We start from the raw sequence: 23,582 nt of genomic DNA on the forward strand, positions 1-23,582 counted from the left end.
TGTTTCCCATGAAGTGATGGGATCAGATGCCATGATCTTTGTTTTTTGAATGTTGAGTTTTAAGCCAACTTTTTCACTCTTCTTTTACCTTCATCAAGAGGCTCTTTAGTTCTTGTTCGCTTTCTGCCATAAGGGTGGTGTCATCTGCATATCTGAAGTTAATGATATTTCTCCCGGCAGTCTGATTCCAGGTTATGCTTCATCCAGCCTGGCATTTCACATGATGTACTCTGCATATAAGTTAAATAAGCAGGGTGACAAAATACAGCCTTGACGTACTCCTTTCCCAGTTTGGAACCGGTCTTTGGTTCCATTTCCAGTTCTAACTTTTTTCTTGACCTGCATACAGATTTCTCAGGAGGCAGGTCAGTTGGTCTGGTATTCCCATCTCTTGAAGAATTTTCCATAGTTTGTTGTGATCCACACAGTTAAAGGCTTTGGCATAGTCAATAAAGCAGAAGTAGACGGTTTTCTTGGAGAAGGCAATGGCACCCCACTCCAGTACTCTTGCCTGGAAAATCTCATGGACGGAGGAGCCTGGAAGGCTGAGGGTCAGACACAACTGAGTGACTTCACTTTGACTTTTCACTTTCATGCACTGGAGAAAGAAATGGCAACCCACTCCAGTGTTCTTGCCTGGAGAAGATGGGGGAGCCTGGTAGGCTGCCGTCTATGGGGTCGCACAGAGTCGGACACAACTGAAGTGACTTAGCAGCAGCAGCAGCAGATGGTTTTCTGAAACTCTCTTGCTTTTTTGATGATCCAGCAGATGTTGGCAATTTGATCTCTAGTTCCTCTGCCTTTTCTAAATCCAGCTTGAACATCTGGAAATTTGTGGTTCATGTACTGTTGATGCCTGGTTTGGAGAATTTTGAGTATTACTTTGCTAGTGTGTGAGATGAGTGCAATTGTGTGGTAGTTTGAGCATTCTTTGGCATTGCCTTTCTTTGGGATTGGAATGAAAACTGACCTTTTCCAGTCCTATGGCCACTACTGAATTTTCCAAATTTGCTTGCATATTGAGTGCAACACTTTCACAGCATCATCTTTTAGGATTTGAAATAGCTCAACTGGAATTCCATCACCTCCACTAGCTTTGTTCATAGTGACGCTTCCTAAGGCCCACTTGGCTTTGCATTCCAGGATGTCTGGCTCTAGGTGAGTGATCACACGATCATGGTTATCTGGGTCATGAAGATCTTTTTTGTATAGTTCTTCTGTGTATTCTTGCCACCTCTTAATATCTTCTGCTTCTGTTAGGTCCATGCCATTTCTGTCCTTTATTGTGCCCATCTTTGCATGAAGTTTTCCGTTTGTATCTCTAATATTCTTGAAGAGATCTCTAGTCTTTCTCATTCTATTGTTTTCCTCTATTTCTTTGCATTGAACACTGAGGAAGGCTTTCTTTATCTCTCCTTGCTATTCTTTGGAACTCTGCATTCAAATGGGTATATCTTTCCTTTTCCCCTTTGCCTTTAGCTTCTCTTTTAGCTATTTGTAAGGCCTCCTCAGACAACTGTTTTGCCATTTTGCATTTCTTTTGCTTGGGGATGGTCTTGATCACTGCCTCCTAAACTATGTTCGAACCTCTGTCCGCAGTTCTTCAGGCGCTCTATCAGATCTAATCCCTTGAATCTGTTTTTCACTTCCACTGTATTATCATAAGGGATTTGATTTAGGTCATACCTGAATGGTCTAGTGATTTTCTCTACTTTCTTCAATTTAAATCTGAATTTGGCAATAAGGAGTTCATGATCTGAGCCACAGTCTGCTCCTGATCTTGTTTTTGCTGATTGTATGGAGCATCTCCATCTTTGGCTGCAAAGAATATAATCAGTCTGATTTTGGTGTTGACCATCTGGTGATGTCCATGTGTAGAGTCTTTTCTTACGTTGTTGGAAGACGGTGTTTGCTACGACCAGTGCATTCTCTTGGCAAAACTCTATTAGCCTTTCCTACTTCATTCTGTACTCCAAGGCCAAATTTGCCTGTTACTCCAAGTATTTCTTGACTTCGTACTTTTGCATTCTAATCCCCTATAATGAGAAAGGCATCTTTTTGGGGTGTTAGTCCTAGAAGGTCTTGTAGGTCTTCATATAACTGTTCAGCTTTTTCAGCATTACTGGTCGGGGTATAGACTGAGCTGAGCTTCTAGCTCTTTTCTTTTTTCTCTTCTGGTTAATTAACAGATCATTAGTACTAAGATCGCTAAAACATTTTTTTAAGAAGGTAAGAGGGTGGAAAGAGAGCTCATTTCTTCCGGAGTTTTTATCAATCTATACTCAATTTGTCAGGTTTATTATTTTTCAAGCTTCTTTATCTGCATATAATCACCACTGTCATGCTGCAAACGGAGGGGAATTTATTGAATACCGAAGGTGCATCTGCTTCAGACTTGGAGGTTTTACTGCCTGTGCACACTCAGCAGAATTAATTTGCTTGATTGTGTATTTTTAACTACATCTTGATAATTTTGTTTAGTGTCTTGTATGTTTTATATATATACCCAGGCACTATAAGTACATGTTTGATGTTACAATAAGTTACTACTTTTTAGTAGTAGTAAAACCTTTTCCATCTAAATTGTGCTGTCATATACTTTGAGATGTTTGAGTCTTAATCTCCTAAACTTCTGTTATCTCAGTATTGATAGATTTAATTTATTTTAGAAAGTGCCACCAGCACTAAAATGAGAGTTCATAGTAATAAGGAGAATTTCTTAGTATTAGCCAATAGTAATTAGCATTCATGGAGTGCTTACTATATACCAAGTACTTTGTTAATCTTTTACATGCCTGATGCCTGTAATCCACCAACAACTCTATGAAGTAAGAACTGTTCCTTTATTAACATCACTTTACAGAACAGAAAAATAGAAGCTTAGAGAAGGTCCTTGTCATGTTACAGTAATTGTTAGATATGATTGCTATAATGTGAGATTTCATAGTATAAATGTGGGATTTTTTTCATCACCTTGTAAAGTTAAGTTTAAATGAAAATGTTTCCTTAGAAGAGAGTTCATTGCTGTATATTAGATTTTAGCTGCCGCTTTTGTGTTTAATTGGGAAATGACGACCAACTATATTATTACTTGTTACCAGTTTTTTTCTAATCTGATGTTATTGGCTTATCATTCCTACTTCTATGTTTTTCATTTATCTTGAAAAAGGTATTGGTAGTCTTAAACACATTCATTGTAAGTTAGGCTTGTTTTTATAACAACCCATCTGTCCTAAAATTCTCATTAATATCTGTTATATCACACAATATTTTGGTTTTGGGCATGTGTGAAGTACTGACATGGAGCAAATATTGAGTAACATAGTTGAAAGACTATGAACTAATTATTTAAAAGCAAGTATTTAGTTGTAGAAAGTGGATTCTTCAGGAGAGCATGATTTGGGCCAGGTCGGGAATTGCTTTGGTGAATGTGTCGTGAAGAGAAAAGTAACGGTACTTTTCACAGGTCTTGCCAGTGGTAGTCATTAGTGGCAGTATTCCACGTTTCACCTGAGGCCCAAGAAGTGTTATATTATCTGCTGAGAGATTTCAGTGGCATACCTGCCTGTTACTGATCATGGATTTTTTAACCATAAAATGACAATTTTAGAAATGTTTGTGTATGGGGATAATTGCAATACCAGAGAACCTTTGTCCCTCAGTTTGGATAAACTCTTATATCTTGAACTGCAGATCAAGTGCTAGGGTTACCATTCTTGGGTTGTCTGGCTTCATGACTCTGACAGTCAAATTCTTACGTCAGGTATCTGAGCATATTCCTGATATACAAAACATTGTAATGTTTAAGCAATAGAATGATGTGGTTGAAAAAAATAGCCAAACCCAAACAAACGAATAATCCCACTTTGAATGCTTGAATAACTTGCAGCCTATCTGGGTGTCCTGCTCTATATTAATCTGGTAACACTTTCTGTGTAAGAGTGTGTACTAATGTTATTTTCAGAGGAGAAATTACCAGGGTGAAGCCTAAATGCATAGAACTATAACTCAGGTTTTGAATATTAGTTAATTCCTTCTATCTGTGGAATTATCTTGAAAAGAAATTAGCTCTGAGAAATGGAACTGTGGCTTTTAGACAGAGTTTCTTTCTAAGCTGTGCAAAAATATTTTTAAAAAGTTGAGACTCTTCTTGGCTATACGGATGCTTTGGTAGACCTAAATTCCAAAGTACCTGGTTGTGTCTGGTAGTTTTTATTTTGGATGAGAAGAAAAAGTGAGGAATACTTCTAAGAAAAAAAAAAAAAAGCTAAATACTAGAAACATTGTGTGTACAAGTGATTGAATTATATGAAGAAAATAACTTTCGGGGAGAAGAGTTGTTTGTAGTGTTCTTGGGTTTTTGACATATAAATTGTTGGGATCATTCTGTATAAGCTTCTGTAGGAGAGTGGCCATGCCATTTTCATGCCTTTTGCTCATTAGATTATTTACTGAGTTCCTTGGAATCCAACATTTGGACAGTTGTAGATGTTTGAGACTTTTGAGCTTCATTCTCCTTTCCTTTGAATGGGCAAGCTCTGAGGACATAAGATAGGCTAATGGGATTGTCATAGAGTTACGCACGAACTCACTTAGTGAAATTTGTGAGTCATCTTCGATATTTATATCCCCAAGTTAAACTTTCCTCACCACGTTTTCATGATTTTCCAATTTATCCTTTCTTTGCCTGCCTATCCTTTCTTTGCCTGACTAGCTACCTGTTGTTCCTTATGATTGTAAGTGGACAAAATCACTTATTTGCCTTGAAATTTGGATACATAAAAAAATACACCAGAGGAAGAAACTTTTAAAGGAGATGGTTTTGTTGCCTTTATCTGCCCTGAATCTCTTCGGTTCTAAGTGTATAATTATAATGATATGAATTGTTAATTTGTAAGGTTTAAGATACTTCTTTGAAGGTCATTTCTTTCGGAGACAGTTAACTGGAGCTAAAGAACACAATGTCTTCAAACCACAGATTCTGCAAGATGGAAGTGAGACCCAGCCACCACTCAATTTGCCAGGTCATCTGATTGCACATGTGTGACCCTTTATAAAGCATCATGCTACTCTTTTTATTGTTGCAAGCACAGAGTTTTAAAATTGATCCATAGCTGGTAAAGAGAGGTTTCTTTGAGAGCATTGTGGGGATAAGAGAGAAATGGCTCGGCCTTAAGAGAGTCTAGGAATAATCGTATAGACTGGCTTCACCATGTAGATTTCAACTAAGTACTAGAGAAACCAGGAAAAAGTAATGCAACTCTAATGACTGGGTGTTACCCTCTTAGCAGCAGGAGTATGGCTTCTCGGCTGCTATTAGCCCTTCTCAGACTCTGCTTTTACCTTAAAAAAAAAAAAAAAACCTTTTACCTCATTTGGTATCTTAGTGTAGTACATAACTGCCTCATTACTTCTGCTGCTTGTCTTCTCTGTTTTTCAGCTACTTTCCCTCTCCATATAGCTTGAATTTAGCCTGCTAAAAGAGACGATCTGGTTCCATTAGCTGCATTTTTGTTGGGCAGATCTCCCATGCCAGGCCTCTTTGTGGGTTGCTGGCCATACTTTTGCTGTTCCTGGGAACATTGGTCCTGCTGATGGTGATTGTGATAGCAGAGTCAGTGCCATAAAACATGGCCCTGGACCCAGTAAAGGGGAGTTTTTGGTGCCAGTCTTCTAAAAGAGGGATCAGTATTTCACTTTCGGAATGTTATAACCTTTCCAGTCTACGTGATTTTCTTCCACTTTAAAGGTTATAGAATTAAAGGTAACCTGTGGGCTTGATGATTTGTTAATATAGCATCAACAATCCTTTCCATGCTGAGAAAAATGTGAGAAAAATGTGAGAAGAGTTCTCTGATCAGCACCTGCAGTTCCTTTCCTGAACTGGTGCTGTTGCCATCTTTGGCTTTGTGGATTCAGAGACAGCCTGGAGTTTCCACTCAAAAAGAGCCATTCCATTTCCTGTAACAGCATATTAGGCCGTTCTGTCAGTTGCTGTGATTTTCCAGACACCCACAATTATGCTGCACAATTTGAGTTGGTGATTTAGTGAATCCTTAAAGTACTGCTTCTGCTCTTGTATTTTCCACATTTGGGCATACTCTGCAATAGCTGCTTTATATCGTCTCATTCATTCCTTCAACGACAGGCACTACTGAGTGTCATCATGTGTCTGGCACCATTTCCTTCTGGGAAAACAGAATCGCACAGTGGTTAAAGCATGGATTTTCAAGAATCAGGCATACTGGAGTTCAAGCCATGTCTCCTTTGCTTACTAACTGTAGTTTGGGCAAGTTACTTAGTTTTCCTAAGCTTCAGTTTTTTTGTCTGTAAAATGACGGTATTAGAAACTATAGTATATATAGGTTTGTTGTGGGAATTTATAAAAGTTTAATGATGTATGTAGTATACTTAGCACAATGCCTGGCTCATGAGTTCAATAAATATATGTTAATTCGGTTACAGTGATCACTACAATTGCTGTGAGTTGGCTGCCAAAATACTTTCCAGCACTTGGCAAATAGTTCCTGTTATCTTGCTTTGCCATTTGATATTTGTTGCCTTTTCGTTGGTATTAATCCAACCGTTTAAGAAAAAGTCAGATGTAAAATCTGTGATAAAGTCAAGATGGACAGCGGTTTATTAAGTTAGAGCATATTATTTTATGGGTGGCTTATTTTTGGCAGCACCTTTTGCTAATTGTTCAAGAAATTGTTAAACTTTTTGATATAATTTTGCTTCTTTGTGATTAATATCTTATAGAACAAAGCATAATTTTTAGTAGCAAAACTCAGAACAGCTTTCAGTTTTATTATTTATTGTAAACATTAGGCTATGGGTACAAGAACATATTCTGAGTTTACAAGTAAGAATTACATCTTGTCTTTGATTCACTGATGCCTCCCAGTGTGCCTGGCATATAATTGGTGCTAAGAGAATGTTGAAGGAAGGAAAGAAGGAAAGCAGGAACATTACATCAGTTATTTTCAGGCTTATTTTAGTCCACAATATGTCTTTGCTTATAAGTTTATTTTCCTGTTACCTCATCTTCTAATCTGTATAGCTTCTCTACCTGTGTATTTCTCTTTGTTTCTGTTACTGATGGCTTCTGTTTCCTGACTTTTTTATTTGACCCTCCTAACTTCTGCTATTCGGAGAAGGTAGTGGCACTCCACTACAGTACTCTTGCCTGGAAAATCCCATGGACGGAGAAGCCTGGTAGGCTCCAGTCCATGGGGGTAGCTAAGAGTAGGGAACGACTAAGCGACTTCATTTTGACTTTTCACTTGCATGCACTGGAGAAGGAAATGGCAACCCACTGCAGTATTCTTGCCTGGAGAATCCCAGGGATGGGGGAGCCTGATGGGCTGCTGTCTATGGGGTCGCACAGAGTCGGACACGACTGAAGCGACTTAGCAGCAGCAGCAGCAAGAATCCCAGGGATGGGGGAGCCTGATGGGCTGCTGTCTATGGGGTCGCACAGAATCGGACACGACTGAAGCGACTTAGCAGCAGCAGCAGCAACTTCTGCCGTTGCTACTAAGTAATGGTGACAGGTTCAGTTTCATGGGAGTGCTGTATTGACTGTGTACCCTAACAAATGGTCTATAATCAATTCCACACTGTATGGATGTACATTTAGTGACTTTTTGATAATTTTTTTAAAGATTTGCCTTGGTTTAATTCATGTCTATGGAATTCTGTGAAATGCAGTTCACATTTCACTTTTAGATTCCACTCCCAAATGTAAACAAAGTATACAGTTGTTGATCGCCTCTCCTTTTATTTATGTTATCTTAGGAATTAGAATTAGTTATTTCAGTTATCAGATTCTCACATCTCTTCTTCAGAACTTTTACCTTGTTCTTAAAGCCTTCAGCCCTATTTTTCTTCCTTAATAAGAGGCAGCCTTGCCTATATCATGGCAAAAGTAGGAAACATTTCTTTACTCTCCCCTTTGGCATCACAATTTTTTTTTGTCTTCTGTCTTTGGTTCTTTGAAGGAAGACGTGTTCTTCTTTTCCAAACTTAACACTTCTACCTTTGCCAGTCAGTCTTCCTCAAACCTTTCTCCAGCAATCCTTCTCTCTGTCCTCCTCTCCACTTCTATCTTCCTTTCCCCAAACTTCTCCCCCTTGACCTACAAACATGGCCCAAATCCCTTTTAGTCAGTAAGTGAACTTCCCCTCCAGACTATCTTCAGTCTAGTTACTGCCATCTGTTCCTCTTTACTTTCACTGTCAAACTTCCATTAAATTCAGTTCAGTCTCTCAGTCGTGTCCAACTCTTTGCAACCCCATGGACTGCAGCACACCAAGCTTCCCTGTCCATCACCAACTCCCGGAGTTTACTCAAACTCCTGTCCCTCGAGTCGGTGATGCTATCCAACCATCTCATCCTCTGTCATCCCCTTCTCCTCCTGCCTTCAATCTTTCCCAGCATCAGAGTCTTTTCAAATGAGTCATTTCTTCACATCAGGTGGCCAAAGTATTAGAGTTTCAGCTTCAGCATCAGTCCTTTCAACAAATATTCAGGACTGATTACCTTTAGGATTGCCTGGTTGGATCTGCTTGCAGTAAAAGGGACTCTAAAGTATCTTTCTCAACACCAGTTCAAAAGCATCAATTCTTTGTCACTCAGCTTTCTTTAGAGCCCAACACTCATCCATATGTGACTACTGGAAAAACCATAGCTTTGATTAGACGAACCTTTGTTGGCAAAGCAATGTCTCTTCTTTTTAATATGCTATCTATGTTGGTCATAGCTTTTCTTCCAAGGAGCAAGCATCTTTTAATTTCATGGCTAAAGTCACCATCTGCAGTGATTTTAGAGCCCAGAAAAATAAAGTCAGCCACTTTCCATTGTTTCCCCATCTATTTTCCATGAAGTGATGGGATTGGATGCCATGATCTTAGTTTTCTGAATGTTGAGTTTTAAGCCAAATTTTTCACTCTCCTCTTTTACTTTCATCAAGAGGCTCCTTAGTTCTTCTTCACTTTCTGCCATAACAATGGTGTCATCTGCATATCTAAAGTTATTGATATTTCTCCCAGCAATCTTGATTCCAGCTTGTGCTTCATCCAGCCTGGTGTTTCGAATGATGTACTCTGCATATAAGTTAAATAAGCAGGGTGACAATATATAGCCTTGACATACTCCTTTCCTGATTTGGAATCAGTCTGTTGTTCCATGTCTAGTTCTAACTGTTACTTCTTGACCTGCGTACAGATTTCTCAAGAAGCAGGTCAGGTGGTCTGGTATTTCCATCTCTTGAAGAATTTTCCACAGTTTGTTGTGATCCACACAGTCAAAGGCTTTGGCATAGTCAGTAAGCAGAAGTAGATGTTTTTCTGGAACTCTCTTGGTTTTCCTCTGCCTTTTCTAAATCTAGCTTGAACATCTAGAAGTTAACAATTCACGTACTGTTGAAGCCTGGCCTGGAGAATTTTGAGCGTTACTTTACTAGCGTGTGAGATGAGTGCAGTTGTCCGGTAGTTTGGTTTTCTTAAACTTCGATTAGGCTCTCAGAATACTTTAGCACTAATTTCACTACTGTAGTTGCCTATTTTGTTGTCTCCCCTCTCTGTCAAACTCTCAGGAGACCTGTGCCTTGGTCATCATTGATTCTCCAGCGCCTAGGGCAGTTCCTGGTACATAGTAGGCATTCAGCAAATATTTATTGAATGAATGACAATATTGAGCCATACCTATACCCTTCACGTGTGAATCATCTGTAGTTTTTTCCTACCCCTACATTTCTGTTGAAAGTTCACTTGAAGGGCATCAGTGACCACATAAATGCTAAACCTAATGCCTTCTTGCTTCCCGTTGTACTTGATCCCTCTATGACCGTTGTGAAAAGTGAAAGTTGTTCAATAGTGTCCGAGTCTTTGTGACCCCATGGACTGTATAGTTCATGGAATTCTCCAGGCCAGGATACTGGAGTGGGGAGCCTTTCTCCTCTCCAGGGGATCCCCAACCCAGGGATAAAACCCAGGTCTCCTGCACTGCAGACAGATTCTTTACCAGCTAAGCCACAAGGAAAGCCCCTATGACCATTAATGCTTAGAAAAATTTACGATTCCAACATTTTCATGGTCACTTATAACTGGATCACTTTGGGCTGGTCTCAGCATGGTATTGCATCCAAAAGAAACAGACAGACTTCCAAAGCTTTGGAAAATGATGAACCTTTTACAGTTTTACAGAAATCTTCTAAGAAGATAGAAAGGTACAGTTACATTAAACTCAGCAGACTTCATTTAAGTTTTCTCCCATCTCTTCCCAAATCCTCATATAGCTTGGCAGCTTCACTCAACCTCCCTTCTGTAACATTTGCCCCAAAATCTTCTGTAAATTTCCTACCAAAACCTTTTTTTAAAATATAGGTATAATCTCTTTTTAGAAATTATTTATTATTTATTTTTGCTTGCACTGGGTCTTCATCGCAGTGCTTGGACTTCTCACCACAGTTGCTTCTCTCATTGTGGAGCACAGGCCCTGGGTGCATGGGCTTCAGTGGTTGTAGCACTTGGGCTCAATGGTTGTGGCGCCCACACTTTAGTTGCTAGATGCTTGTGGAATCTTCCAGGACTAGGGATCAAGCCATGTCCCCTGCATGAGCAGGTGGATTCCTATTCACTGAACCACCAGGGAATCCCCCTACCAAAATCTCTTGTCCACTTTTTTCACCATCTGGTTCTCCTCTTTTTTCTAAGAATGACTCTATTCTTACCAATTTAAATCACTTACCAGTTTACTCACGTTAGCCTCTCAGCTTCTTCCTACTCTTTTCTATAACCTTTTATCTTGTTCAGCATTTCAGAAATCTAGAGGCATTCTCTTGATTTCATTTTTTTTTTGTCCTTACCAGTTTTCTTTGCATGATTTCACTTAATTTTAAAACTTTAGCTCAGACACCGTTTTTTTCGTTGAGTGTATCCTGATCTGGGTTTGGCTGGGTCCCTCTTGTGTGTGCCTATAGTGCCCCATATATAACTAAATTGAAGTTATCTATTTGTGTCTTTAAGCATCTTAAGGACTCTGGAATGTGTGTGTGTGTGTGTGTGTGTGTGTGTGTGTGTGTGTGTGTGTTGCTCATTTGTGTCTGACTCTGCAACATCATGGACTGTAGACTCCTCTGTCCATGGAATTCTCCAGGCAAGAATACTAGAGTGGGTAACCATTCCCTTCTCCAAGGGGTCTTCCTGACCCAGGAATCGAATCTGAGTGTCTTGCATTGCAGGCAGATTTCTTCACCATCTGAGCCATCAGGGAAGCCCTGGAACATGGTGGATGCTGATAAATATTTATTGAACTAACACTTCTGTGAGTTCTGATTCTTCCTCTCTTGGTACTGACTTTTTATTTTGTTTCTAGGCCTTTAAACATGATCAGACTTTCCTTACTCCTTTTTCTTTGTTTTTTTTTTTTTTTTTTTTTTAATACTCCTTTGCTGATTCCTCTCTCCTAAAGTATCACTTATTACTTCTGTGGAGATGACCCCAGACCTATTTTCTAGTCTAGTGATTCTGATAATTAGACCATTTGTTTTCAAAGTTACATGTCAGGCATCTCCACCTGGATATTTCTCCATATCTTACTTAAAAGCAACAGAAACTCAGTAAACCAAACTTACCTTCTTTTTAAGCTTGTTCCTCCTTTATGTGTTCCCTGTTTCAGTTATTTACACTCCTACCTTCCTGGTAACCTGGACTAATTAGAATCCTAGGAATTACCTTGACTTCTTTCTGTCTCTTACATACTTTACCTGATTAGTGGTCAGTGTCTGTCCGTCCTGCCTTTGGATGTGTCTCATACTTGGCTTTTCCTTGCCATCTCCACCTTTGGTATTAATAGTTTAGTTAGGACTCCTATCTCTTACCTACACTGCTGCAGTAATCTCTTAACTGACCTCTAATCTGTCTTCCACGCTGCTGTCAGAACTATCTTCGTAAAACACAGACAGCTCTGTTGTTACTATATGTTCACTGCTCAACTAAGTTACTCATTGTCAGGTCTCAGCTTAAATTTCATTTCTAAATAAAGACAGTCTAAAATTATGTCCCTTGTAGTTCTGTTTTACATGCCTTCCCATATTGTCAGCTAATACAATTTTTAGTTATGTTTATATTTGTGCATTAGTTTGTTTAGTGTGTGTCTTCCCACTGGAGAGATTTATGTAAGAGACTGGGAGAGTTGTATAGAGCCTGTGCCTAGCACAATGCTTGGGACATTAAAAAAATCTTTGTTGAATGGATGAATAATAGATAGCTTATCAGTATAGGAAAACAGGAGATAGCAAAGGCAGAAAAGCTTTAGAAGCTTCCTACATTTTCCCGGACCTTGGTCTGTAGTTCTGCCCTTTCTGAAATAATGGGCTTCTCCCTTCTGCCATTTGCATTTATTTCACTAAGGATATGAGTCAACAGTTGCATTACCCCACACTCATGCTAATGCTGATATGACTATAGTTGATTTGGGGACTGTAGGGTGGTGGCAGCTAAGCTTTGTTTACCTGTTATAAATGCATAGGTGGTGCCCTAGCCATGCAGGCAAACAGGTATTTGCTAAGTTGAGTTAACCCAGATTCTTTTTTAGCCTCTTGAGTGATTCAGGCCTTTGTACCACATGTTAATTAAAGTGTTTGTTACTTGAAGGACTAGTTGTATTTTACATGAGGTATTTATTTGCCTGTTAAAGACTAAAGATTTTAATTTAGCAAACTTCTATTGAATGGAAAATGAAAAAATTATTTTAAAATATCCAGAAACAATAAGCAAATTAAACTCCCCTTCCCCATGGAGCCTGTTCAGGTTTCAAAAGTCAAAGAATTTCATAAGTATTCTTCAGATTTCACTGTCTTAGGCTGACTGTATCCATTTCATAGACATTTTGAGCTCCTGCTTGTGTGAGGCACTGAGTTAGGTGCTAGGACTACAGAGAGAAGAAGTGCAGTTCCTTTTCTCAAGTACTATGAAAGAAGAACACATTATAAGATACACAGAAGTGGAATTGTAAGGCACACTGGGATTGGTGAGGCTTTTCATAATTCATCCATCCATTTTTAAGTTGAGTTTGGAAGAGTTAGCTAGGCAAACTTTCCAGGTAGGTACAGAGGACATGAGACCCCATATAAACCAAGGAAAGGAATTACAGCCAAATCAAGAAAGGTCTTACATACCGAGTAGTTTGAATCATACTTTTAAAATTAGGGGTAGCTGCTGAAGGATTTTAAAAACCAGGAGCATCTGATAGCATTGAGGAGACTAAATTGGAGACAGGATAAGGGTAAGACTTATGGTGAGGAAATCAAGCAGAAGCCACATACACTGTATTCATAAATAATACCTTGAATTTATATATTTTGCCTAAAGTTATTATGTAGTTCTGTATTAGTTCCTTAGTTCATATGGTTACAGAATCTCTTAAGAGGATAGTTTTTGTTTTGTTTTGACATTTTTTCATGTAGTAAAGCGCACATCACTTTCAATTACCCAGATCCAACTCAGTTTTAATCAATGGAAAAGTAGAACTGGCACCACCTGACTTCCTCATTTTGTGCATTTTGGGTGGAGCTGACTCTTGAGTGTGAAGGTTGTGATAGGAAATAATACCAGTTACTTGCAAGAAAATACTGGAAGAGGGTGGCCAAATGTCCTGGAATAGGTATGGTTTTCTCATACTTTAGAACCCTGCCCTGTTGAAAATTGTATCTAGATGCATATTAATCTTATATTTGAGCCTGTTTGTCACTTTTGATAAATCTTTAGCATGTCATCACTCCTGTAAAGTATTCTATCAAGAAAATGTGGCAACATAATTTTTTTTTTGCCAAGTTACTATTTAAAATCAGACTATGACTAAAACTAAACTAACTTTATTTTGTTCATGTTTCCATCATCATTTTGCTTATCACACAGATTTTAAGTTCTTTTTCTTCTGTGAATCTGTTCCTCGTAGCTCCAGCCCATGGTGACCTCTTTCTCTGTTGAACTCGCAACATTTATCTTTTTTCCCCCTCTTTATCCTTTGTTATTAGTGCATTATTATTTAACTACAGGGTTCCCATGATTATACTCTAAACCTACTGAGACTCAAGACTAACAGTTTTGCTCTGCAGCATGTAAGGTTATGAATGAATGGATCATCAGGCCTGTCCCCATTTTCTGTTCTTCAGATGTCAGTGTCCTCTCTTCATGTCCTGTTTTTACTGGTCTAAAGCTTCTATTGCTCTACCCTTGGCTATCCTGGGTCTGCTGGTATCTTGTGTTTATGAAGATTATGAAGGATTTTTAGGAGGTTTTTGGGCCAATTTTAGGGAAATACAGGGGTGATTTTTCAGCTTTTTCCTGCCTCAGAATCCTATTAAAAAGCTTCCACAAAGATTCTACCTCTTTATAATTATTTTTAAATGTTTACTCATGTATCAAAATGTTTTGAGAGTTGTGAGTATGTGTGTGTGCATGTCTATAAACGGAGGACTAGCCAGATTATGTATTTGTTGGGTGTAGTTTGTGGGATCTCATTTCCCTCACCAGGGATTGAACCCAAGCCAACAGCAGTAAAAAATCCGGAATCCTAACCACTAGGCCATCAAGAAACTCCCAGGACTAACCAGATGTTTACTTTTGGAACAGAATAAAAAGAAAGAAGACAAACTTTTATCAAGTTCACAAACATAAATTTTCTTCCCAGACTTCCTTACTATGCTGCTTTTGTAGCCTAATGGGAACAGAGCAGGCTGCAAAGTAAGGCTCATAGTTATTTTATTTAGCTATCTGGTATTTACATTTTGTATACACCTTCTTTTGAGCCAGAATTCTCTTGAATTGTAGATGGGAACTCTAGAGATGTAGTTTAACCTCATTTTAATGGAGAAAACTGAGGTAAGTGATTGCATGAAGTCAATGAAGCAGTCAGGAATAGAGACCAGACATCTCTTAAAGATGATTTTAGTAGATAATAACGTATACATGTTAACAAAGTTAAACAGTACAAAGAGATGTACTGTGAAAGGTAAGTTTTTTTCCTACCCTATCTCTTGGTTCTCGAATTCTCTTCCCATGAGTTAAGAAGTTAGTTTCCAGTCCAGTTTTCTTGGGCTTTCATGATGTTTTATGTGTATATAATCATACAAATGTATATATTCACCTTTACCAAATGGAAGCATACTATACACACTTTTCTGTTCCTGGTGGTTTTTTTTTCCCCCCACTTTTTAGCATTAAGTCTGAAAATTGTAGAACCCATATATTTTTATGCCTTGGTCCATGAACTTTCTTATATAGCCTATCAGACAACTAACTTTAGTTACTGTGAACAAAGTATTATTCGTTACTTTTAGCATATCAGATTGAGTACCTCATGTGCAACATAATGTGGTGTTTCACATTTCTTTCAGAGAGATCATGGTCATTGATTTATTTTATGATAAATATTAAAGTTAAAAAATTAGTGAGATGTGCATAATAATTATTACTGCTAGTTACCAAAAAGAGCTTATTGGGATATTTTCTTTTCTATATGAGAAAGAAATGGTAGGTGAAATTTTCAGGGAAATCATTTACTTTTAAACTTGTGTAAAAACGTGTATGGTATGTTCCAAACAGTTTTATATCTCAGTGCCAGTGATAAGCAGTGGTGCTATAAATATTAAACCACAAATATTCATTTTCTAAATTTAAAAATCTCTAACTTCATATGCTAATCACAGAAATATAGTTTTTCATTTGTTTCTTAAAACAGTTTATATGTCATCTGTATAAAAATATATCCTTAATTTTGATCATTCACGGTTTTATTTTGGCTAGCTTATCTGTCAGTGCAATTATTGCTTTATTTTTCATACATTAATGGGGCCTGTTAAAACTGCTTGATTTTAGATCCTTTGGACCAAACTGTATCACAGAAGACAAATCCATTGAAAAAAAAAGTGTACCATACCAAGTGTCCATGATAGGGTTCAGAGGCCAAGTGTTTATATTCGATTACTAGTAATCCTGCGTTCTCCCTAAAGATGGCAGTACTTCTCCACATATCATTCACTAATGCTGTTTGAAAATAGTATTAATTATAACTCCATTATTGACTGGAAAAAAGTTAATCAGACTAAAAGTGTATTTTCATAATGATACCACAGTAGTTAAAATTCAGTAGTAGTACAAATAAAATTGTATCCATGAGGTTCACAGCATTGGTTCAACTTCTGTGTGTGTTATCCTTGACCATGGACACAGGGTCCTAACTGCATTCTGACTTTGGAATTCTTGATGTGATGCTGTGAACATCTTGTCAAAAATTGTGATAAGTCATGTTAGGACCTGGCTGTATTTATTATTAGATCTTTCGCCTCTGGAGATGTTATCAGAAACAAAAACTGACAAAACACCCCAAACAGAACAAAGCCCATACGTAACTGCCTATTGCATATATTTGTGGACATGAGAAATGTTTTGGTATTTATTCTTCAGTAAAAGTTGTATGTCCAAGTTCTTGAACATTTACTTTTTGCTTAGGTGACTAGTTCTTTTAATAGATGAAACAGTTACTTATTGGTGCCAGAAAAACAAAAATAAATCTTCAGCCTTCTCTGCTGTAGAAACTAAACTCTAAATTCACAAGGTTCACTGGAACATGGAGAAACAATGCTATATTTTGTTCCTCCTTTTTCCGTTATTCCCATTTCGAATTAAATTGTTCTTGTATGCATGTGTTTGAAATCACATGGCATCGTAATTTGAAGATGGTGAACAGCAAGACAGAGGGCAGGCTAGCTTCCCTGTTAGACCTCACACTTACCTTTGACATGGTCACTGCTTTCTAAAGCTGGTCCTATTGGTTCATCTAGGGCCATTATTGATTCAACTAGCAAGATGACTAGGTGCTTAAGGACTGTGTCATTCTAGCCAGTCTTATAGATAAATATTTAAGTATAAATACCACAATGATGTTGTTGTTTAGTTGCTAAGTCATATCTTAGTGACTGCCTATACTATAGCCTGCCAGGCTCCTCTGTCCGTGGCATTTCCCACGTAAGACTACTGGAGTGGGTTGCCATTTCCTTCCCCAGGAGATCTTCCTGCCCCAGGGATCAAACTTTATCTCCTTGTTGGCCGGTGGGTTCTTTACCACTGAGCCACCTTTGTTGTTCAGTTGCTCAGTCGTGTCTGACTCTTTGCAACTCCATGGGTTGCAGCAGGCCAGGCTTCCTTGTCCTTCACTATCTTTCAGGGTTTGCTCAAACTCCTGTTCATTGGTGCCATCCAACTATCTCATCCTCTGTTGCCCCCTTCTCCTCTTACCCTCTTTCCCAGTATCAGTGTCTTTTCCAATGAGTTAGCTCTTCGCATCAGGTGGCCAAAGTATTGGAGCTTCAGCACCAGTCCTTCCAGTGAATATTCAGGATTAATTTCCTTTAGCATTGACTGCTTTGATCTTCTTGCTGTCCAAGGGACTCTCAGGAGTTCTCCAGCACCACAGTTGGAAAGCCTCAATTCTTTGGAGCTCAGCCTTCTTTATGGTCCAACTCTCACATCCTTACATGACTACTGGAAAAACCATAGCTTTGACTACATGAACCTTTGTCTCCTGGGAAGCCCAAAATACTAGTTTTTAAGTTTGTCGTGAGATATATCAGGGACACTGACTTCTGTTTATGGTTCAGTGTAATTTCCCCCAATAGACAAATGTACATGGAAAACTAATCTTAAGATTTCTTGATGAAGAACATTGAATCAGCTCTTAGTGACCCTTATCTGTAAGCTCTGGTAGTAGGATATGTTCAGTTTTCCCATAGGAATATACTTGCCACTCAGACTAGATATTCATCAATTCTCAGAGCAAATTTCTAGTAGACCACAATGCAGACAGATGGCCAGCTTTTGCTTTCTTGATTTCTTTCTCCTTTAGCAAAGTTTTTCTGCATCAGAGTTTAATAAAATTGCACTAATTATGTCAAACAGCCCAATGCCTGGCATACAATAAACGATAATAAGTGTAACTGTTGTTAAGTTCAGGTTACCTTGGTATACTTTTAATGTCAAAGACCATCTTTTGGGCCATTTCTTTGGGTTACTAATTAATCTCATCTTTCACATTTTAAGTTACTTTCATTGTTTAATTTCTTTTTCTTTTAACTCCTTAATTGCATTTATCATTAGTGTTGAATCCATGAGCTAATGAATTAGGCCAATCCCTTTTGGCTCTGTATGATTCTGCTATCGTTTTGTTGTTGACATACTGCTACTTTTAAAATTTAAGTTTCTTATTCCAAAATACCCCATTCCCCACAGTTCTTCTGTTTATAATGTGAATCTATTGAAAGAGATAGTCTTCAAGTTACTGCTCAGCATAATTTTGTATCTTGTTTGAATAGGTGATGTCAGTTGTAGGCCTTTCCATCTAATCAGTTTATCTTCATTTCAGATCTGCTTAAATTCTTTTTCATAAAGTTATTTTGAAAGTGGTCTGAATTCTTAGAATAGTAGGATGACCATGGGAGTTGGGAGGCATGGTTGGACAATCTAGGGGTAGGGGAACAATGGCGGTAAACTCAACAGTCAACATTGACGTTACGGATCTGGCAAATACAGACTTGAAAAATCAAATTTTGTGTGTGAAAATGAGTACAGAAAGGAATAATTGAGGTCAGTTGATCTGTCACTCCAGCAACAATTGTTGTCAGCTTTTTCCTCTCCATCATTCTGGGGATAAGTTATTCTTTTAAAAATGGCAAAATAGGTTTAGGGAAATTGGAGAAATTGCCACAGCTCTTTCTAATGTTTGTAAAAATACAGATTATAATGCATTTTTGAAACTGGTGGTCTCATGATAATACACATTTTAGGACAGTCATAAATAGAAAAAATTGCAGGAATTCATTAAAAAAAATGGAGAGGTCATTTCAGACTGCAGTTAATCAGGGAAAGCTTATTACAATGGCTGAGGGTCTCGAGCATTTGAATACATGAGAGGAGGGAGAGAACATTGTATGTTAGGGAAGTGGAGAGTCAAGTGGTTTGATGTGAAGTTTGTTAAATATGGTCCATGAAAGAGAATTGAGGCTGCTGCTGCCGCCAAGTTGCTTCAGTCGTGTCTGACTCTGTGCAACCCCATAGATGGCAGCCCACCAGGCTTCCCCATCCCTGGGACTCTCCAGGCAAGAACGCTGGAGTGGGTTGCCATTTCCTTCTCCAATGCATGAAAGTGAAAAGTGAAAGTGAAGTCGCTCAGTCGTGTCTGATGCCTAGTGACCTCATGGTGAATTGGGGCACTGCTTGTCAAATGATATCATTTACTCCAGAGTTGGAAAAAAATGAGCCCCACGCCATTTCCATTCATCATGTAACTGGATAAAACTACTGAAGTCTCTTGGTACATCAGGCTTCACATTTTCATGTGCTCTCTCATGTCATCACAAATTTCATTTTAGGACTCTTTGGAAATTGGAAAGGCTGTCAACATCTTCAAAATAATCTCTCTCCCCTACTGTCTGATAATTACTCAAATGGCAGAAAAAGTTTGATAGCACTCAGAGGTCAGATGTGCACCTGTGACATCAGGCATGCATCATGGTTTTCCTTCTCTGATGAGGAGGGGATAGCCACGTGTCATTGGAAGGGATAGCCATGCCTCATTACTTTCCATGTCAGCAGCTGTTACCACCTTTCCAAGATGTATTGCCAAGAGATGGGAACAGAATATGATGTTTTTCTCTACTAGACAGAAATTTGCTGCCTTTCCAGAGGTCTTAATTGAAATTGAAGGCAGAGGAAATAATGGGACTTGACTTTGGCTTGAAACTCTGGGAGGAATTTAGTGTTCTAGTACACAGGCTGCCTTAATCTGACAAAGCATTCTATGGAATTCGGCTTTGGTTCTGTGTACCTTTGTGAGTCAAGGAATTCAACACTTATGGCCATGGAGAATAAAGTTACAATTGATTATCAAAGGTTATCTATGTGTTACTATATCAAAGACCATATTAGAATTTCAAATCAAGCCAGGTTTTTACTGAGATTTACTATTGAGCTGTTAAAATTTAAAAATTTCTTTCAGGAAGTCACTATTTTTCCTGCAAGAAAGGATGAAGGAGGGATTCCTTTCTTTGTAAATATTGCTTTTTCTATATTGCTTATGTTCAGGAAATCAGTTTCTAGTGCAGTGAAGTATATGGTGTATGTATGCATTTCTGTGCATGCTTCTGGAAGACAAAGTCCATGTCTAATCAGAATCTCACTAGTCTTTGACTCCCCTGAAAGATTAAGAACTAATAACTTGGCTAGTGTGGAAACAATGGGATGCTCTGGATGAATCTGAGCAAAGGAATGACAGGAAATTAGAAAGCTCATCTGAAGAATAATGAGATGAAAAGCTTTGGCAGGACTGAAGGGTGATTTAGGGATTCAGGTTAGCCTTAGGGTTGGAGTTATCTGAATAATCTGAAGGTAATTTTCTAGATAGAGCTTTTCAAAGGAAGGAATCTCAAATTATCTTTTTTTTTTTTTTTGTCTGAGCACAGTGCTTGAGACATAACAGACACTCAAAAATTTTGAATTGAAATTGCTGTACAACACACCAGATGAAAGTTGGATGATAGCATCAAAAATAAATGTTCTTCTGTCTTACCTGCATTTAATCCTGCTATGTTAAATCATTTGGTGTAAAATAAGGATTTTGGAGAGACACTGCTTTATAAAAAGTTCATACACACTTTTTGTTCAGCAGTTGGTTAACACAAATTTTTGGCCACTTAGTATTTGTTCTTTCTGTATGTTTTATTTCTGATAATTTTTTAAAATTCTACAAAAATGAGTGTCTCTAGACATGATTGTTTTATCCCATACCTACCTACAGAGGGAAGGAAAAACTTGCAGGGTGGTGTGGTTGATTAGATCATCCTCTGGTTAAGCAACATTCCAATAAACAGCTTGGATTTATGAAAATCCAAAATTATGGAAAAATTAAGGAAAATCTCAAAAATCTGAGGTCCCTTTGGCCTAAAATATCATTGGAATTTATGTATTAATGGATCTTCTATCAGTTCAATAACAAAGCCTTATAATTCCTTCCATTTGTTATGGTGGTATAAAATTTTATTATCACCCAAAAGATTCCCTTGATGTTAGTTAATAAGAGCTAAAAACTTAAATTTGTTATGACTGGAAAACCAAGATATAAGGTTTTGACTAGTTTATTGTAATACTTTAGTTTTGCTCCCACTAAGTTCCTTCAAGTTGAAGAGCAAGTTATTGAATACATTGTTTAAAAATTGGTATTATCTAAAACATTTGTTCCAAAAGTGTGGTAACTTTTTTTTTTTTCCAGCAAACCTTGTGTTCCCAAGTCTGTGGAGATTACAAATCAAATTAGGTTCATTAGAAGCTCAGAAAGTCTTTTTTTTCACCTGAAGTAGGAATACTTAATAAAGGTCTAACTTCATAGAAGACAGTGGTTTTGATTCACTGCATAATGTTTAAGGCATAAACTGCTCTGAAATATTGTGATTTACTCAGAACTTTTGAGGAGGATAAATTACTTCTGTGGAAATCATTCATTCATTCTTAAAATTTTTGATGTCCATCACTTTGCTACACAATGTAAAACATAATTTTGAATTGGTAGAAAGAATGGGTACATAAGAATAGACTAAGTGCCATTTATTAGGTTACTTGAATTTTTTATTATAAAGATATAATTTGGGAAATATGTAAAGATTACCTGCAGCCTCATCACCTGAAGATAACCACTTAACAGTTTGGAGTGTTTCCATTATTTTATACATGCATGGTGTGTCGTGTATGTATCCACATGTACACACATGTATACACCCATTCCCACACCCCACAAATGAGGATTAAGCTATTTTTTTAATTCTATCTAGTATACCTTTCCATATGAATAGATAGTATATCCTGGTATTCTTTTAATAACAGGTTAGTATCAACTCTTAGAGATGGCTGGATGGCATCACCGACTCGATAGGTGTGAGTTTGAGTGAACTCCGGGAGTTGGTGATGGACAGGGAGGCCTGGCGGGCTGCAATTCATGGGGTCATAAAGAGTCAGACACAACTTAGCGACTGAACTGAACTGAATCAACTCTTTAGACTTTAATCTTACTGTTGGTTATAGGATAGTCCCAGTTTTTCTTTAAATTGCTGTTTCATTTTGCCTGTTTTTTTGCTGTTGTAGATATTGCAGTGAATACCCCGTATGAAAATTTTGCATGTTTTCATTTTTCTGGGTCAAAAGAATTTAAGGGTTTTGATACCTTTTCCTAAATGGCTAAGAACATGTTTAATGACACTTCAGTTGGATGCTGTCTTCCCCTGATGAGCACAGGTTTATCTCCTGTGATCTACGACAAACAACCTGTTGGGCGGAAATGGCATCGCGCTGAGTTGGGGTTGGCGGCTCCTTGTATTACGGGGAGGCGCCGGCGCGTTCGGCCTGTTTCTAACCGGCGTGTCTTTGTCTCTCTCCCTGGGGATCGCTGCCGCCCGTGCGGGCCGAAGCCTCGGGAAGCCATCGCCCCGCAGCGCCGCCGCCCTGCGCCCGGCCGCCCCGGGGAGCCGCTGCCCGCCCGCGGGCGCCGTCACCACGCGCCAGGCCGCCGCCAGCTGCCGCGCCAAGCTCCGTGGCGGCGCCGCCCGGGAGCGCCAGCACGCCGCCCGCGGCCTCGGGAAGCCGGCGGCCCCGTGAGCGCCGCCGCCCGGCCGCGCCCGGACGCCGCCGCGCCCCGCGCAGCCCAGTACCTCAGGCCTCGCCCGTCGCGCCTCTCCTCCCGCCGCACCCGCCGGAGCTCTCAAGTCCACTCGGGCGTCGGCGATCTCCCCGGGGGCCTCAGCTGCCGGCGCCCTGCCGTCACCCCGCGCTTTACCGACCTCTGTCCCACGCAGCCCCTCAGGAGGACCGTGTGCCTTAGGGCTGGCGGGTGCGAGGACTTCCTCATCCCGTCTGCCATAATCCCGGCTTCTTTGAGAATCTTGCCACCGGAGAGTACCATCCTCTTCCCTCCTAATTTGTCGAGTTCCTAGTCATTTCCCTTCATCATTAGTTCTTCAAAGCCTAGTTCCCATTTTAATCTTCTTCACCTCAAATCCCATCATCACAGGCTGGTGACCCGCGCTGTCCAGAGTCTTGTGACCCATACTGTGGTTAAACTTGAATTCCAACCTCCAGTTCCCTCCTTGTAACTTCATACCCAATGACCATTTGTTCCTCTCCGAATCAGCCCTTGCTCCCGGGTTCTAATTTGCCATCCCAGGGCATCCTCTACTGGGTTTGCACCGAGGTTAGTGCGTCTCCTGGGCTGCTTAGTCTGTGACTGAGCGGAGTCGAGTCGGGTGAGATACCAGACTCCTCCAACGAGCAACTTCAGTCTGCGTACTCCTCAGCAACCTGACTGAAACTTTCTTAGAACCGTGCCACATGAGCCTAAGGCTCTTCTTGCCCAACCTCCCTCTCCTTTTCTAGGTGTCAGACTTGCGTTATGGTATGAAGACTGCGCCCTGCTCCTGATTCTTTCCCTCTTTGCTTCACAGATGTCCCCTCAATAAAAGTCTTCTAAGTTAAACCCTG

The 23,582-nt window shown here is 39.2% G+C and overlaps 1 protein-coding gene across 2 annotated transcripts in view; it reads left to right on the forward strand.

Moving 5' to 3' along the window:
* ZNF800 (zinc finger protein 800) overlaps window positions 1-23,582 on the forward strand; it is a 51,107-nt gene extending 27,525 nt beyond the window's left edge. For both annotated transcript variants that reach the window (XM_027539086.1, XM_027539087.1), the window contains exon 6: window positions 22,517-23,582. In XM_027539086.1, coding sequence (XP_027394887.1) covers window positions 22,517-22,703 — 187 coding nt within the window. In that variant the 3' untranslated portion in view covers window positions 22,704-23,582. The remainder of the gene's footprint in view (window positions 1-22,516) is intronic.

The sequence above is a fragment of the Bos indicus x Bos taurus genome, chromosome 4 (assembly GCF_003369695.1).
Source record: "Bos indicus x Bos taurus breed Angus x Brahman F1 hybrid chromosome 4, Bos_hybrid_MaternalHap_v2.0, whole genome shotgun sequence".
NCBI classification, from domain to species: Eukaryota; Metazoa; Chordata; class Mammalia; order Artiodactyla; family Bovidae; genus Bos; species Bos indicus x Bos taurus.